The sequence below is a fragment of the Pongo abelii genome, chromosome 6 (assembly GCF_028885655.2).
Source record: "Pongo abelii isolate AG06213 chromosome 6, NHGRI_mPonAbe1-v2.0_pri, whole genome shotgun sequence".
NCBI classification, from domain to species: Eukaryota; Metazoa; Chordata; class Mammalia; order Primates; family Hominidae; genus Pongo; species Pongo abelii.
The window spans coordinates 77260313-77279999 of record NC_071991.2 but is presented as its reverse complement, the minus strand read 5'-3'; the positions used below and the strand labels follow the sequence as shown (position 1 = coordinate 77279999).

General features: G+C 40.4%; 1 protein-coding gene across 26 annotated transcripts in view; it reads right to left on the bottom strand.

Annotated features, from left to right (window-relative positions):
* ICA1 (islet cell autoantigen 1) overlaps nucleotides 1–19687 on the bottom strand; it is a 157594-nt gene that overhangs the window by 29726 nt on the left and 108181 nt on the right. For 16 of the 26 annotated variants that reach the window (XM_024249240.2, XM_054558812.1, XM_024249247.2 and 13 more), the window contains 4 exon segments: nucleotides 18651–18749; nucleotides 4986–5083; nucleotides 2863–2915; nucleotides 87–149 (listed from right to left, as the gene is read on the bottom strand). In XM_024249240.2, the coding sequence (XP_024105008.2) occupies nucleotides 87–149; nucleotides 2863–2915; nucleotides 4986–5083; nucleotides 18651–18749 (313 nt within the window). 26 annotated transcript variants of the gene reach the window in all.

Sequence of the window (19687 nt, the reverse complement as noted above, 5' to 3'; positions counted from 1 at the left end):
GAAAACAAAATTATGAGTCAGTTTCATTTTGTGAGGAGTTTGAGTCAAATAATTAAAATTGAGTAGTTTTCCTTAATCTAGATTACCTGAGCATGCAGTATGTGTAGAACTTTTGTCTAAGGCAGATAAAATACTTTTTCCATCTTCAGCTGTAATATAACATGTGCAACTGGTTACCAACAACTCAAAATGGTGTGCATGTTCATACGCTATTGCAGGGTAAGGTAAATGCACGGCTTCGGGAAGAAATGGGATCCACAAACTCAGGCAGAAGCAAGGGTCCTCAGATTACACTGGACTCCTGTTATTAGCTCTCAGAGAATGCTGAATTAACAGCCCTGAATCTTTGCTTTGTTTGGCAGATAACCTGAAAATCATATGACATTGATCTAACAATTCTCCTTCCATGGACAAGTGTGTGACTTCAGTAACTGGCTATTACTTGATGATGCTAATGAACTTTAGCCATATGGGCCTGGCTAAAATGAAAAGGTAGATTACTAAGTGAAAGAGGTCAATCTGAAAAGGCTACACATTGTATGATTCCAATTATATGACATTTTAGAAAAGACAAAACTATGAGGACAGTAAGAAGATCAGCATTTGCCAAGGGTTTGAGGGGAGGGAGGGATGAACAGTGGAGGACACAGGGGTTTCAGGGCAGTGAAACTATTTTGTATGGTCCTGTAATGGTAGATACATATCATTATACATTTGTAATGCCCACAAAATGTATAACACCAAGAGTGAATGCTAATGTAAACTATGGACTTTGGGTGATAATGATGTCAATGTAGGTTTATTGACTATAACAAATATACCCCCTGGTGTAGGATGTTAATAGTGGGAAAGGCTATGTATATGCTGGGGAAAGGAATATATGGGAAATCTCTGTACTTTGAGCCTAATTTTGCTGTGAACCAAAAACTATTCTAAACAATAAAGTGTGTCTGTGTGTGTGTTTGTAATAGAACAGCCTTAAAACTTGATTTGCTCATATGTTCATTAGCCTTTCTGCAAGTCACAGAATAAAAGAAATATGATACTTCATTATAATGGATTTTATTCTGTGCATATATAAAACAAGATGATCGACATTTACAATCTCTAAATATGCAAATACCACAAGCAATTATACCGCACAAGGAACGAGAGAAAATTTGATTCCCCTGCATTGTCACATATTGTATGAATATATAATTTATATAGATTTATAACTTGCATACAAATATAATAAACTGCAGTTCACATTTTCCCACAGAAACCATGTTTTCCTATCCAATTACCTTGACTATGACAACATTAGTGATTCGTGCTGTGGGTACACTGAGGCTGGAGGGCTTGGATCCATATAGACAGAGAGCTCTTCTGTGGCCAACAAGAGCAGGCCCAGCTGCTCCCTTTCTCCTCCTGCCACTCGGTCCCCCTCATGCTCTGGAGCATGGTTTCTCTGACTTTCTCCAGGTCCTCCTGTGCCCATAACCTTTGCCCAGGCTGTTTCTTCTGCTTTGACAAGTCTTGCCATAGCACTTGGCTTAGCCAGTTCCCCGATCTCCTCAAAAAGTTGTGTCCTCTCCATCACATGTGCCCAAAGCCCTACACCTCTCCCTTGGAGCTCCCACCAAAGCTGGAGCTGCTGGATTACTTGTGTAATGATTAGATTACCATCTGCTTGCGCTTTTGACTGTCAGCCTCATCCTGGAAGGGACTATGTCTGGTGCACCACTGTATGCCCAGAGCCCAGCGCCATGCCTGGCACAGAGGCGGCTCAATAAACATCTGTTGAACAAATGAACAAGTGCATGAGTACTTGTATGTGAAGGTGTACATGTGTGAATGGATGACATGAAGCAAGCATTAGAGGCAAAAAGTGAGTCTTTTGTTGTTGTTGTTGAAAGGCAGATAGGAGAAAAGCAAATAGGAGGAGAAGCAAGTGGGTGGAAAGGTAAAAAGGAAGATAGAGGGTGAAGGAGAAGAATGGAGCAGAGGAGAAGTTCTAGAATCTCCTTTGCCTCCTCCTATCTTCCAGAAAGGTACCACACCAGAGGGTGAAGCAGGAAGAGATGCATATGTCCCCAAGGGGGACCAGGTAAACACAATGTTAGGGTAATTTTAGTTCTCTTCATAACACCTGTAAAACATTCCCCTGCATCTCCGAGGAGCTTGAGTGCTAGTGAAGTGCTTGGTACTGCATCACATTAATTCTACCACAATCTATCAAACCCTGTGTCCCTTTGTGAGGTGAAGGACCAGTGAAAACACTGGCAGTAACAGCAGGAGACAGAAATAGCTGATGAGCCTGCACAGCACACTGTGCCATCTCCCAACGCTCTGACCCCTTCTCCTAACACATCAGGTTCAGTTCACCTGAGGGATCGGGGGTTGCTTGGCACTGGCAGGCTGAGGCATCAGCTGGCAGGGCAGGGTGAGCAGCTCCTGTTTCCAACATCGACAAACATCCACCCACCCCACACATACCGCAAATCCACATCTCCTGAGGTCATAGCCTCATCTTATTAAAACTAGAACTAGTCAGGGTCACAGCAGAAATCTTATAATCTGCTGTGGAAAGAATCAGAGATTTGCCAGTTCCCATCGTGGCTGCCCCTCTGAAGAGCTGCTGCTGACGTGACTGTGATGTGATTTTCTGGTTCACAATACACAGCCTCTCTCAGTAATGCTGTAGGGTTGACATGGTGGATATCTGAACATTTAGAACTGAGTCTACAGGAAGCAAATTAGCCTTTTCTCAGTTGAAAAAGAAGAAAGGCCTAGGAGGAGTTTGTCAAAAAGTAAAATGACTTGGCTGTTGAGCATTAAGTAATATTTCATAAGCAATTCTAAATAAAAATCAAAACTTACTCTTAAAACTAGTGGATTCCTTGCGCTGGTTTTCTTCCTCTAATGAAATTAATCTTAAAATAAAAAAGAGGTTTAGTCATCAAGTTCTACCAATGTTATATTTATGATACAGCCAGACTTTCAGTACAATATTACTTCACTTTTAACACAAACACATACACCACACACACACACACACACACACGAAGAAGGGTCAACATATAGTCATTTACATGCCAATTTGCTGGCCTTCTGTCCCTTTCTGTAGCATCTTAATATCTGAATTTGCTTTCATCTCAAGGCAAATACTCTGTAAATATCTAGATGGGCAGTTAGATATAAATAAGATAGATGCATACAGTTATCACCTTAAAAAATAGTAAAAATTGATAGTAAAAAAACTGTAAAAAATCAATCAGAATCGATTTCTTCTGATTCCTAGTGTTATAGGAGAGGACACCTCCAGAGGTTAGCTCGGCAACAGAGGCTGCAGGCAGGACCACTCACAAATCCAGGCTGACCATCTCCTACTGAACTCTCACCACTTCTTTAAACACAAAGACACATCACTGCCCTTGAGATTCACTTGGTGCCTCCGAACCTTCCTCCTAGCACCGTGATGCACCTTCACCTGCTATTTCTAAACAAAATTCACGTCCAATGTTCACTGTCATTTTAAATAGTTACTGGGTTATACTTTGTGAGCTTTTAAAAATGAAGTACTGAAGTATTTGAGAAATCTGAATTAATTAAAACAAATCAAGAAAATCCCAGGTAATCCCCTTCCAAGTAAAGGTGAATGCTTTATTTTGATTGTATGAACTTATATGGTGAAAAGAAGGTGCAGGGACCCACTTCAGGCCTCACCTCTTACTACACAAGAGTATGTGGGCAGCCCCTTAACCTTCTGGAACCTTCCTTCCATCTTTTACACGACGAGGAAAATCCCAGCCTTGACGTCACTGAAGGTTGTCATGAGACGGAATTAACATAAATAAAACACCTAGCATCGTACCTGGTTCATAGTAGGTGCTCACTAAAATGATAGCTAGCAATATTACCATCACCAGGAATGGGTTAAACTGGTTCACCATAAAATAGCCAGTTTTACTAGATTCAGATCACATTCTACAGTCTGTCCTTCAGTGAGAACTTGTATTCATTCTGCATCAAAAAATTTATCTAGTACATATACTCTTTAAAATTTAAAAAGGCTAATATTGGCAGCAACTTTTCCTGTGGGACAAAAAATATATCTGAAAGTCGATTTAGAAATACAATAAAAGTATAAGCCTGTTTTACCATAAGACTGTCAAAATTTTTTTGTGTGTGGAAAAGGAGTAGAGAATAGAAACAAGGCCATCCATTTTGTTTTCCTAGGTCGGCCAGTTCAAAGATTAACTGCATTCCTGCAAGCTATTATATCTCCAGAGAAAATGATATAGATGCACATTTAAACCTCCTTCTCACTGTATGAGAATGGGAACCATGCACCACATATGGTGAAAAGTTCATCTCAGTATTTAAAATGACAAGAGGCACCTTCTTTGTAAAGGGGCATGAAATGGAGATGGAGCAGTCATTTCCCGTACTTGAAGCTGTTCTCTGTTTCACAGAGAAGAAAACAGACATTCTGCATGGTAGAAAACACAGTGCCAAAATCCAACACTTTCATATGATGATGCTTTAGTATGCACGTGTCCCAGGGCAATTTCATAGGTAAGCTCCCTCAGTGAGAGAAAAGCCAGGGGATTTCCTATCTAGAAGAGCATCTAGTGTTGACAAAAGACCAGATAGGGTCCAGAAACCAGAGAAAGTGCAAAGCTAGGGCTCAGGCCACAGGCAGAGAGCCAGGGAGTGCTGGGGACATTTGTCCATTTACCCTGTCTTGTCCCAGTCAGCTCCTCACAAGTGTGCCCTTCTAAGTCCCCTGGAAACCGATCTCTTACTGGGATACGTTAGTCACGACCTAGCAGGAACATGTGTTAAAGGGGTTTGGCTGGGATGCTAATACATCTACTCTGAGAAGTGAGGAAGTAAGACAACGAGTCTGCGTCTGAGGCCCAGCCAGGTTCGGTCAGCGAGAACCACATAACTCTCACCTGTGGGAAGAAAGATGCAGAGGGAAGGAACCTGTGACTTACTGACTCGGCTCCTGCACGGCTGCATCTGTACTTTCCTGCTGGGTGATTTTCTTCTTCTTTTCTTTCTCAACTAATTTTTTCATAGGGTCTTGTAAGCTCTTGATCACGAGCCATAGAAAAATGAAAAAAAAAAAAAGAAGAAGAAGAAATAGAGACAAAAAAAGAAAAGAAAGGTTATCAATTAAAAAATTCAACTGCCATTGGTCCCAGCAACCGAACTTTGAATTACAGGTATTGGTGACCTTGAACCAATCAGCTGGAAGAAATAAAATTTTATATGGTGAAGCAACAATGTTCTCAGACACATCCAAGAAATACTAGCATATATAGCAGAGCTGATTTGCCACTAGATTTATGTTTTCCATTTTGTGATAAGTTATTCAAACGTGGCCTTTTGGCTATTGCTAACTTTATTTTTCAACTGCAACATGCAGTTAAGATAAACATTCTGTTCTGTTTGCAGCCCACACACTGACAAAGTAGAAGTTCCTCCCACCTCCACCAGAGATGAGACAATTTCATTTTATTTTAAATTTTGTTTGCTATTTTGCAATCTAAAACTCAGTTTTAAAAAATAACAGAAAACAAAACCTTTTCTTAAAAAACCAAAAATAGTGGCTTAACATATTCTGACAACCTAACTCCCATGAGTGGACAGAGCAGGTGCATCCAAATCTTTGTAGATTAAAATGGGTGAGAGTCTTTTTTTGGCACATCATTTGTTGGAGTTACTGTTTTCAAGGTTAACTAAATATTTAAGTTTTTTTTTTTTTTTTTAAACAGCAAGTGCCTAGAAACTGTATACCAGTGACAATGACCCTGAAAGAAAAAGCAAAACATTTCTAGAACTGAATAATGAGTTATACAAAAAGATCTCTATTTCTGGCCCTAATTAAAACACAAACCTACAAATACAAAATAAACATCTCAGGATACTTATCCTTCTTATATTCTCAGAACTACTAAAATCCAAGTCATGAGCCTGGGGCCTTCACTTTGTTTCTCCTGTCCTTCTCCTGCCTATCGTTCACTTGTCTGACACACATAGGAGGCAACCAGGTTTCATGGCCAGTTCTGATTGATTAGTACTGGCTGACTGGAGGGCCAGCGAAGATGATCCTCAGGCTGTGTCTCGGCAGAGCAGACCTGTGATTGATTTTGGTGTCTGCCATGGACACCAGATGGATACCGGTGTCACACTTCCAAACTGCCAGCTCTGTTTCTCTCTCTGCACAGAGTAATTTTCCTAAAACACCCACATCATCATGTTATCCTTCTTTTCAAGAATCTTATTTCTTGAGAAGGACCAGCGTATTTCTTTATTATAAGATCTTCCTTATTTCTTTCCACTTCTAATATCAACCTCTCTGACCAATTTTGAAGATCTTCTAAAATGGAATCCCAGCCTCACTTTCCCAACTTGCTTCCTACCATCCCCCAAACATGAGCTTTCTTTCAATTAAGATGGTCTCCTCATAGTCTCCCATGTGCTAGTTTCTTCCTTCTTGTCTTTGTTCATTCTGCTTCTTTAACCTAAGATGCTCCATTTGTTTATCCTCATTAATCCTATGAGTGTTTTCAAAGTCCAGATCAATTACCAGTATTTTCTGCAAACCTTCACTAAGCATGCCAAATTCAGGAAAGTCTTTCCATATCCAAACAGCACTTCAGTTTTATTAATATTTGATCATATTTATCCTGTATTATGTTTTGTCTCTGTAAAATATTTTCTAAATTAGAAACATAATAGAACCACATGCAGCAAGTTTGATAAAAAAGTAAAAATTACTCATAATTCCATATCCTGAAAATGATGATTATTTTCATATATTTTCTGTTTTTTTCATACTCACATTGCTTGTATGATTGGAATCATTGTATATATATACAAAAAATATAAATATATAGAGAGACAGTAGTCCTTTTAACCAATATAATTTGTGTAGATATTTCATAATTTAAAAAAGGCTTATTAGACTAGAGAATATAAAAAAGACTTTATATACCTTAAGCAGTTAATGTTAAAACTGAAATATAAAAGTGTGCATTCCTTCACCAACATTCTAAAGTAGAACCCAGGTCTTCTCTGAGTATATGTCCCCTGATTGGAGTTCTGAAGCATTTTCTTGCATAAAGCACATCCGTAAGGCAATGACATCATTTTTAATGACTCCTATTTCTGGACATTTAGATTAGTTCATTCAGTCAACAAACAGTTTTTGAGCACTACCCAATGACAGGTGCTGTTGGGTGCTTTGGATACACCGGTGAACACGACAGACAAAATTATTAGCTAGCGATGGGTCTAGGTAGATAATTAAAACAGACAGATAGAAAGTGATTGGGTCATTACCCCAGTTAGCAGGATGTCCTCTTTTGGAAGTGACATTTCAACTAAGAGCTAAATGACAAGAAGGAGCCAGCCAGGTGAAGCTCAGGGAGAAGAGAGCTCCGAGTCAACGGCTCAAAGGTAGGAATAGCTTGGTTTGTCTGAGGAACAAAAAGAATGCCACTGGAGCTGCTGTATGGTTGGCAAGAGTACAAGTCTTATGAGACTGGGATAAAGAGGTCAGCAGGGGTCACATGGGGAGAACATTCCTGTACCCAGATTCATCAATATTTAACATTTTTACCTATTTTGTTCCATCATCATCTTTTGCTCTGTCTCCCTAATGCATGACAACTAAATGCAATACATGATCCTTGGCTGCTGCAGCCTGCACTGGAGGGGAAAATGATACTAAAGGCAGTGTCAGGACAAATGAGACAACTGGAATATGGACTGCAGTCTGGATGTTCATGATTTTTTTATATACCCCAAAGCTTCCAGTGAAAGTCAGGCATGTGTGTGCGTGTGTGTGTGTGTGTGTGTGTGTGTGTGTGTGTGTGTTTAGTAAATGTGCAGCCAGGAGGAAGGAGTTCAGTAGATGTCAAGGATGTACTCTTTTCAATCGATCTGCCAATTACAGCATTTTATTCATGTACACACACACACACACACACACACACACACACACATGCCTTTCAGTAGTTTTATTCCCCCACAAAATGGTCCAACTCTGGTCAAAGTGAAGCCAGGAATCTTTTCAGCCAAGGTTCTGATGGCTCCCAAGACTCACTTTTAAATTTTGTAACACTTGTCCAGGCCTCCTGGTTTGCTCAATTATCTTCTCATTGTGTTTCCTTTTTATCAATCAACGCTAGGCAGGGCCAGGACATGTCTGCTCTCAGCCAGCCCTGTCTAGCTGCCACAGCGCTTGCCTAAACCCCTGAGATGCCCTTGACAGCTCCACGGTTATCATCCTTTCTGTCTCCAGCCTGACCTCCCCTCATAACCACACTTGAGCAGCTCTCAGACAATCCTTTTGTAATGTAAACCACTCACTCCTCCTTTTCAACCCCTTCCCCTGTTGGCCCATTAGCAGGGACTCAATTGTTGGCTCCCTGTCACCACAATCACAGTTAAGTCACTACTGTGCTTCTCCCAACAGAATGGCTGTAGTTCCAACTATTTAAAATTATTATTAATAATTCCTGTGGCAATTGCTCCTCTCTTCCTACTATTACTATTATTCCTGTAACAATTTGGCTGTTGCAGCTCAAGAGAGGTGCTAAATATGTACTTGTTGAATGATAAATGCGTGTACATAAGGTTACACTAAAAAAGCTAGAGTTCTTTAGGTAGGAAATTCAAAGGCTCAGGGGAGTAATTTGAAAAGGTTTATAAAACCACAAGCAAAATTAATACTGAGCACATGGACTTGTTTATTAAATATTAGAATTTTGAGCCAAGGGGAGCATACACACACACACACACACACACAAGCTTAACTGAGGTATAATTCAAATACCATAGAATTCACCCCATTTTTAGAATTTACCATACTGTTCAATGGTTTGTAGTACACAGCAAGTAGGTCCTTGAATAATGTCATTTTGTTATAATGTTGATGAGGAAAAAAAATGGATTTCCTGGCCCGGGGCCACTCTCAGGGTGGAGTTTGCACATTCTGCCCATGTCTGAGTGGGTTTTCTCCTGGCTCCACTCCAGCTTCCTCCCATACCCCAAGCTACACAAGTCAGGTGAATGTGCGATTCTACATGGTCCCAGTGTGAATGACTGTGGGGGTGTGTGTCGGTGCGACCTGCTATGGGGTGGTATCCTGTCTAGGACTGGTTCCCATCCTGTGCCCTGAGCTGCTGGGATAGGCTCCCGCCATCCACCACCCTGAACTGGAATAAGCAGTTTGGAAAATGGACAAATGAATAAATAAAATTTATCATAAAAAATCCTTCAAGTATATAACCATACAGAAGCATGACAATAAACACTGTGACAGCAAAGCACCCGGTGAGCCCACTGTATTTGTGATTGTGATTGAACTGCCTGCTGGTAGGCGGTGCCTTAGAGTTTTCGCTTCGCCAACACTTATTCCTTAATTTAACCCACTACCACTCTGACTCCCCGTCACTCACTGATCCACCAAGAACTGGGTAAAGAATTATCTTACTTTTTTTTTTTTTAAACTTTCTTAAATGTACATATAACTTAGATTTATCTCAACATTAAATATTAGAAGTGTTTTGGGTCTTTATTTAGAAGTTTGGTGATGTTTTTGTGACCATAAATTGTTACATCGTAAGAACTTAACTCTTGATTGTATAATTAGCCTATGGTAAAATTGATTTCATTATACATTGTTTTGCTTAAAGTCACAGTTTCTCAAGAACAAACTGATGACAGTGAGGACTTACTGTATTCACAGAGTTGTACGATCATCACCATAATCAATTTCAGGACATTTTCAAGGGACATCACCAAGACAGAATTTTTAGACCAAACGAAGCTAAATACTCTTTGATATAGCAAGGAAAAAAACAATCACACATATGGAACTTGTTTCTTACAAAAGATGGTATACATTGAAGATATAAAGGGGCTACGGGGAACATTAAAAGATCATGGAGGAAAAAGTCATAACCCCCTTCATCCCCCCAAATTAGTTCCTGGGTGTGACTGTCAGATACAGGATATTCTATAGACTGCTCTCCCCGAGGTTTGATCACAAAGGCTCAACTAGGGGTAGAAGGTGGAGGTGAATTCTTCAAATTATTTTGAAGTCCACAACTCCGTTGAAATGCTTAACCCTATAGAATGCATAGAAGTCAGGGGTGACAATATTTTCTGTGTGACATGAACACCTGCTCAGGCAAAATGAATCTAAGAGGACTGTCTATATATAGATGAGGCAGCCATCAGATGAACTATTATTTCCAATTACTAGCTGATGGGAGCCACATTTGAATTCATGTCCAGAAATGAAAACTCCAAAAACATTCTGTTTTGAAACCCCAAACCCACTCAGTCTCTCATTAAAATTGCTCATGAAAATTGCTGTGTATTAGCAGCACACAGAGTCATACAAGACTGAAAGTTTCTTCGTGGAGGAAAGAATGTTTTTAGACTAAGCAACTTTTCTCTGTTAAGGCTGCACTAACATGCTAATAATTTCCACCCATGCTTAAATGGTTTCAGGAAGCACACACACACAGTAGTATATAAGATCAGCATGACAGAGGAAACTCACAGATCGAGCTTGCAAAAGTGTCTTAGAAAGGAAACAGCTTAATATAATAATGGGAGTTACCACTTCCTGTATTAGGAAAATAAAAGCAACAGCAACATTCATCTGAATGAATGCAAAACTACTTAGCAAAACAAATTTCACAGACACAAGGCCAGCAGCCAGTTCTAATAACCTAAATTTAATGTTTAACTTTGACAACTGAGTAGTATCTTCTCTAGCCTTTAATTATGACATCTAATTTTCTTATGCTACTTTCCATTAATTATATTGTATACATATGAAGGTGCCAAGTAATTGTCTATAAAAAAAAATAAAAGTGTGGGCATGGTTAAAAAGTGCTGAATTCAGTTGGGTATGTGTATATGTGTGTTTATACAATTAGAAGTACATGAAAATAAAAACAGAGGCCACAGTCATGTGTACTGGCCACATAATTCATGGACATTTAGCACATACGTACTCTCTTGCCCTCACTATGCACTTACAAATTTATAAAGACACTATATAAGAAACACTATTACTCTGTAACTAGAGGTAACCTTGAATTGTACTGTATGAAAAAGTAAAATTAGAGAAAAATAATCACAATCATAAACAAGATAGATAATATTCTTCTTTAAAAATAAGATGGAAAATTGATAATGACAAGGCACCATACTGTCCTGGAAACAAATGGACTTTGGAGATGGGTCATATAGTGTTGTGGCATGGACATGGTCTCCACTCCTTGGAGGTCTTGGTTTACTCATGAGAACAATGGAGGTAATGACGAGTATTCGTCTTGTGATGTTGTGAGGATGAACTGAGAGGGTGCTTCTACACAGTACCAAGCGCATACCAAGCACTCAAAACTTGCTTTCTTATCAATGACTTTTAAAGTTCTAAAGGGAATTAGATGTCTTAAGTGCTTCTCCTGTGGTAGGTACTGTGCTCTGTGTTTTCTATATCTCACTTAATCCTCACAAAACCCAGATAAACCTTGTATTCCTGCTTTCCTGACAGGAAAATGGAGACTTGGAGAGGTGAACTGACTTGCTTCAGGCCATTTGGCTATTAACAGGTAGAAGCAATATTTGAATCCGGGTCTTAAAAATTCTACAACTAGTTAAGAAATGGTATTAAATACCCCAGCCAGCATGTAGTGACCTTCCCCTTCAATATGAGGTGTTTGGGAGATCGAGAGGACTTCATCCCAAACTCTAAAAGAAGAGCCATACATTCCCAGGTATCTGAAGGACTGACATACAAATCATGCTCTTTTTGCCTATAAGCAAACACTTCAAAGTGCTATTTTTAATTGAAAGTTTGCAGCTGTATTTTTTAAAGGTGGCACTTCTGCTTTCTCCTCTTCCCTTCCTGCCCCATGGCCAGAAGTGCCCCTGGGAAGCAGTGCATGGCCCTGCTGGGGAAGGCAGGAGCATCCCAATTCCCAGTCTTCTGCACAATGGGCATGCAGGCCCAGGCAAACGACTAGACCTTTCTGAGTTTCTGTGCCCTCATTTGAAACAGGGAAACAAGAACAAGTATATCCAATGTTCCAAGGTTATTTTGAGGGTTAAAGGAAATATATTGACTTTCTATATGTCAGTGCTGAACCTAGCAGTATTATTAATTACAATCCCAACCTTGGCACACTGTGTGACAAATTCTCCTAGACATTATTTCACCTCACCCTTTGCAGAGCGTTTGGCCCAGACAACCTACCCACACAATAGTAATATTTTTCCCTTTCCCCTCAGGGAGGAGTTAGGGAATGAGAGAGGTGGGGGATGGAGAAGCAACATGCCATTGTGAAGGTCTGAGCTACCAGCTGCCTGGGAGAACCAATGCCAGTCGCCATCAGGCGTGGATGAACAAATGACAAGCCACACTCTGGCTCGTCCCCCTCAGATTTCAGTGGTGGCCTTGGTCAGTCCCTCCACTCCCTCCTTTCTTGGTGACCTGGATGCATCCCAATTTTCTGCTTCCAATGATCTGGCCTGGAGCAGCTTGGGAAAAAAATAGCCTTGCTAAATGCTGTGTAAAGTAATGACACTGAGAGAAAACTTGAAAGCCTAAAAGGATATCCTGGATGCTCGCCATATGTAATTGTCTTGTTGGGACTGGTAACTAAAATAGCATTGCAGGGATATTTACCCAATTTTCATAAAAACTATTATGGCTTTATTTTCAAAGCAAGTAACTACAGAGCCATGTGGCCGGTTGGTAAGTGTTCCAGTGATTAACTGAGAAATGTGGAGGTGGGTGGAAGAAGGCTGCGAGGCATATGAATTTGTGAAAAACAAAATTTAGAAAAGGATGTTTTTTGAATTTTCAAAGCTAAAAGCATTCTGGTCTCTAGAATGATGTTCCATCTAACAGTGCTAAGACCTACACCCCAAGAGAGAAACGAGGAAACATGGGCACATCTGTTTCAATGGTTATTTCTGAACATGTTCAGAGTTATGTTTTCAAATTCAGGTTTCCCTAGCGTTAAAATCTTGGCACAGATCAAGAGTGAGTTGTAAAGCCAAATTACATTTTTTAGAATTAGCCCTGTTGCAGAGATGGGAGGCCCTACTGCCTTTCCTGCCTGCAGGCCTTCCCAGCCCTCTTCTATCCCTGGTGGGAATTCTGTGAGCCCAGACCAAGGTCTGCAAAGCTGAAGGACAGGTTTGGGAATCGAGTTGCCAGAGTGTCTGTGAAAGCCAGGGAGGGGGTGGGTTGGGTTACCCTGGGGTGAGATCTGGCCAGACCTCCTGTCCCACTGCCATTCATAGCCTCACCTGTGAAACTCACATAAAACTGACAATCTAGGGTGAAATGGAGAGTGAGAAAGTAACATAACCTAGAAACCCCAACAAACTCTCCTGTATTGATGCTTCGGATGGCTGTCTTCTGGATCTACTACAGAATTCATAGTAAGTACAACCCCATTACCAGCACTGTGTCATTACTGGAGCCTTTACCATGGCTGTTATCCTCACCACTGCCACCACCATCTCAACAACCACCACCACCATTACCGTCACCCTTACCACCACCACCACCACTCGTCTCTTTCACCACTGCTATTACCATCACCACCTCCACCACCACCACCACCACCACCATTATCTCCTTCACCAACACTACCTCCACCACTACCACCATCACCTCCTCCACCACTACCACCATCTCCTCCACCACCACTACCACCACCACCACCACCATTATCTCCTTCATCACCACTACCCCCACCACTACCACCATCACCTTCTCCACCACCATCACCACCACCACCATCTCCTTCATCACCACTACCCCCACCACTACCACCATCACCTCCTCCACCACCGTCACCATAACCATCACCATCACCACCACCACCACCATCTCCTTCATCACCACTACCCCCACCACCATCACCATCACCATCACCTCCACCACCACCACCACCACCATCTCCTTCATCACCACTACCCCCACCACTACCACCATCAACTCCTCCACCACCATCACCATAACCATCACCATCACCACCACCACCACCATCTCCTTCATCACCACTACCCCCACCACCATCACCATCACCATCACCTCCACCACCACCACCACCACCATCTCCTTCGTCACCACTACCCCCACCACTACCACCATCACCATCACCTCCACCACCACCACCACCACCACCATCTCCTTCGTCACCACTACCCCCACCACTATCACCATCACCATCACCTCCACCACCACTACCACCACCACCAACATTATCTCCTTCATCACCACTACCCCCACCACTACCACCATCACCATCACCTCCACCACCACCACCACCACCACCATTATCTCCTTCATCACCACGGCCCCCACCACTACCACCATCACCTCTTCCACCACTACCACCATCTCCTCCACCACCACTATCACCACCACCACCATTATCTCCTTCATCACCACTACCCCCACCACTACCACCATCACCTCTTCCACCACTACCATCATCTCCTCTATCACCACTACCACCACCACCTCCTCCAGCACTGCTGCTGCCATTGCTTTCACCTCCTTTGTCACCACTGCTGCCATCACCAGCATCACCAACACAAACACTGCTACCACTTTCACAACCACTCACACCTCTCTCACTACCACCACCGTGCAGAGCCAGACTTAAAGCTATGTCTGGCTGGCTCCAGAGCTTGTGCTTTTACATACTTTGTTTTATCACAAAACCAGAGAAAATGAAGAGCGAAGTCAAAAAACTGGCTTTCCTTCCAAAAACACTAGAACGAGACATCTCACAGGAATCCACTTTACTACTGGCCATTTTCATTAAATACAGGCACTCTGATCTCCTTAAAAATACAAATGCAGGAGGACATGCCCCTGGATGAGTATGTCCACTGCTGCAAGGGGCCCAGTGCTCACTGCGACACCCAACTCAACCTGCTGCCAGCACGCCAGATAGAGGGAAAATGGTCACTGATATAATATATGTCAGATTTTCCAGGGAAAAGCCACTCTACTTATGAGGTCTTTTTTTTCCTCCTTGATAAATGTCTGCTCTGGATCTGTGGAGAAATGTGAAAGTAAATGACATCCTCAAAAGATGAAGCAAAGACTATCACATCTCAGTGTTGGTAATTTAAGATAGGGTACTGCTCTCCTAACAAGACAGAATTTCATTTAGTATTTTAAAATGCCATAAACTCCTAGTCTAAGTTACTTTCTCTAGAAAAGTGACCATGTTTTCAAGTTCTGGCTAGTAACATTCCATTCCTAGCCCCATGACTCAATAATTTCTACCATGTGAAAGATAGTCCCAGATGATTTAGCATCAATATAAAATAAATATATTAATTACAACTCATGCAGAATATATATATACGTAGTAACATTTCAATGAATTGATAAATGTTTGTTGTGTGAAAATACAAGATCAGGGAATTGCTTTTGTCATTGGAAACCACTTAGAAGATAGTTTCTCTGCCTTAAACTTGAGCTGTTATAATTATCAGATTAAAATTTTTTAAATATTAAATTTCAAAGCTAAACTATAAAGTTAAAATGCTTCAAAAATCTATTTATTATAAAAAAAATTAAAGTGAAGGAATATGTCAGTAAAAGTAGAATCAATATAATTATATTAGGCTTGGGTAAAAAAGCAATATTTGTTGTCACATAAAACATTACAACAAAATATCACAACAGTCACTTGGATATTTTTCAAGTATGAGGTGAAGACTCAATTCATCTTTACAATAAAATTATTTTGTAAAAGAATTATAACTCTATTTCTTACAGAAAGGTTCAGTAGAAGTAAAACTTTGTGCTTCTTGGGGCATGAGTTATATCTCTGTAATTCTGCAGCAAAAAACTTGTCCCTCCAAACAGGATGCACCGAGTGTTTAACACATTAATTATCATCCTTCATCAAGCATAAAACTAACAGTCAGGAAATACAGCTGCAATGGCACAATTACCAACACACTCAGAATACACCCTGAAGCAAAGAAAACAAATGGCTTGCTTTTCATTAACAGAGCTTGGCAACCCTCTCTAAAGACAATGTTTTCTTTCCAGTCAGAGTCCCAAAAGGCATTTCAGGGGCTATTTGCTTAGGTAAATCAACAGAATAAATTAATTGTAGAAATATTTACTTAAATTTCAAAATGGCCATTATCAACACAGAGTGCCATTCAGAATAAAATTATATATATTAAAAGATGACTTGATAAAATACAAATCTTATAAACACAGGACATGTATTAAAAATACTGGTGCAAGAGGGTTGGGAAGTCACACAATATCCTTGTATTTTACTGTGATACATACAGTATTAATGGCTTTCATCATCATGTTTTGTGGCATACAAAACAATATGCAACATACTTATATTGATGTAATAGTGAATTGTGTCATAACAGGATTCCATTATATCATATTTGAGTCCACATAAAGAAAAATATTAGGTTGGTGCAAAAGTAATTGTGGTTTTTGCCACTAAAAGTAATGGAAAAACCCATAATTACTTTTGAACCAACCTAATAATTATCTATCAGCTTGAGATTCTAATGTAATATGTCTTCATTGAAAGCCTAGATGAATACCATTTTAGAGAGGTAACAAAAGAACAAAAGTACAGTTTATTTGGTTGGTTTCTGAACATTTATTCTTAATATTACCATAACACCATTATACCTTAACAGATACATTATTACTCCTACTAAGATTATATTACAATTAAACCATGAACTATTACTTAAACCATAATTTAAGGACAGCTCTGGGGATGTAAAAGCTAACAGATAGTCATCTGCCCAAAATATTTTAAGTATGTCCTGAACCACTGCTGTCAAACTTTCACTAAATTCTCTGCCCAGAAATGCTCTAACATAATCAGCTTGATCCTCTCTGCAGGATAAATGTCGCAGCAAAAATTAAGGAGCCATATTTTCCTCAGCACAGGAGGCCAGGGATACACATATGGATTCTTCCATGCTTGTGGCACAACTTCAATGTCATGAATTCACATTGTACTTTATACGCAACTAACTCATGCCTGAAGTTCTTCTGAATTATACTTGGGGTAGGCATCATTTCATCTTCCAACTGGTTGGTGTATGTAATGTACAGTTGTCTTGTAAAAGACAGATAACCTTTGAAATGATATATAAAAGAAAACCCGACGCACATTCATGCCCTAAACCCTAAAAGCCTCTGCTTTATCAAAGAGTAAAATCCATGGGATTTTACTCAGGCCTGTATAAGAATTGTGAATAGTGTGCCTTATACTTTTAACCAATCTGCCTTGGTCAGAATGCCTCCTTCTGAAGGTGCAGTAAATCAGAGATGATGAAGCCCCTACCCACAATGGTAACATTGCCAGTGTGAAAGGGAAGGCTGAGGGCACACTGTGTACAAAACATTTGGCTGGACAAAAGAGGATACATAAGAAATAAAAGCTCCTTCCCTTGAAGTGCTTATAGTTGACAGAGCAAAACAGTGCTCACTCTGAATGCATTCACCATGCAACATGCCAGCTAGTGCCAATCAATGGGCAGGCAGCCAGCTGGGAGAGGATAATGAAGAACAAATTCTTTGGCCAGGTGTCCCGTCTGGAGCCAGGTCAGGTGCAGCACAATGTGAGTGGACTTCCTTGGGTTCCTCTTGGAACCTTCATTTTAAGGGCCAGGGTCTTAAAGCATTTTTTGGTACTTGTATATATGCAGTGACATTATACACATCTCAAAATAAAAAAAGTGATTTAAGGCAAAAAAAATGCATTTTAATGTTTTAACGTCTTGTCAAGCAAGGTGATGAAACACATACAAATTGCTTGAACAATAAAGAGCAAGGCAAGTTCAAGGTGAACTTTAGCTAGTTCATGCCTCGTTTTTTTCTTTCAAAGACATGACCTGACAATGAAGTACCCACTGTTCTCTCATCATTCTTAAAATCCTTTTGGAGCCAAAATCACTTCTTTATCTCAATATGCATTCATCCTTTGTAACCACTAGAGAGAAAAACACTCCATGTGCAGATTCAATACTGAGAATCAGACACTGTGCATGTATCCCTACTGAGATGAAAAATCATTGAGTTTAATACTGCTTTTTCAATTAGAAAATATTGCTGTAGTCTTACAGAAAAATTCAATTTTATGTTGGATAATACTCTCAGAATAAAATGATACATTTCAGAAGTAAGAGAGGAAAGGAGGATACCTTCTCAAGTGAGGATATTTGAATATAATAATTAAAAGTAACTGAGTTTATGGGACTTGTATAATCTCCCCTTTAGCAATGTCAAACAAGTATTTTAAAGGAGCAGGACCAATCATTAGACTCAAGTTCACCACAATTCATCTCCCAGGAACATGTATCTCAAGGTTCAATTTGTGCTTTTGGATTGCAGTAGATTCTCATTGTATTGAATCCTGATGCAGTAAAAAAAAAAGAAAAAGAAAAAGAAAAAGACTCTGCTGGGGGCATAGTTCTCTCTTCAGCATTCTGAGTCCTGGAATAATGATGCTTTCTGCAATGGACTTTGCTTGTGATACAAACAAAACTTTACTTTTCTCAAGATTTTCTAGTGGCCCCTCTAGCTTCCATACCTTTAAAGTAGTAAATTCATATGGTTGATAACCTTTGAAACTCTCATGGATGGCTGCCATAGTGTGAGAAGTTTTCTCCCAAAAATGAAGCAGAGTGGTCTGCAAAGAAAGACAGTAAAGCTATTAATGTTTTGAATGCCCAGTTCTAGTCCTGGTCCCCAGGGAAGTATGACTCTCTGTAGCTTTGAAGATTCTTTAAAGCATGATTCTAACTCATTTCCATGTTTCCCATTATGTCCCCATTTACACTCTGTATTTCAGCCAAACTAAATTCCTCCCTGTTTCCCCAAATGCTGCCTCCCAGAACTCATGCTGCTCCCATCACCTGGGACTTTCTCCTCTCCATTCTCTTTTTCTCATCTGATCCATCCTCCAAAACCCAGGGTAAATAATTAACGATCTATTGTTGCGATCCCTCAGCTGATTCTATTTCTCCCTCTTTAAGCTGTCACTGGCTTTCTTAGAACTTATTTCACTTAGCACACTCTGCTCTGTCCTAGAGGTATAGAAAAATAGACTTCACTATCTCCAGATTCTTCCTAAACTTTGAGCTCTTTGAAGACAATGAACCTGGTCTTAATTTTTTTTTGTTGTTTTTGAGATGGAGTCTCGCTCTGTCACCCAGGCTGGAGTGCAGTGGTGCGATCTCAGCTCACTTCGCCTCCCAGGTTCAAGCAATTCTCCTGCCTCAGCCTCCCAAGTAGCTGAAACTACAGGCGCCCACCACCATGCCTGACTAATTTTTGTATTTTTTTAGTAGAGACGAAGTTTCACCATGTTGGCCAGGCTGGTCTCGAACTCCTGACCTCAAGTGATCCGCCTGCCTCGGCCTCCCAAAGTGCTAGGATTACAGGCGAGAGCCACTGTGCCCGGCCCTGGTCTTAATTGTTATATTTCCTACAACATCCAGCATTCTGCATCCTGCCCTCAGTTGGTGCTCAGTAGCATTGTTGATGCAGTGTTATCCGGAAGGAACTCAGAGGCTATCAGGGGAAACAAAAACAATGCATTGAATACTGACAACCTGATGAGAAAGA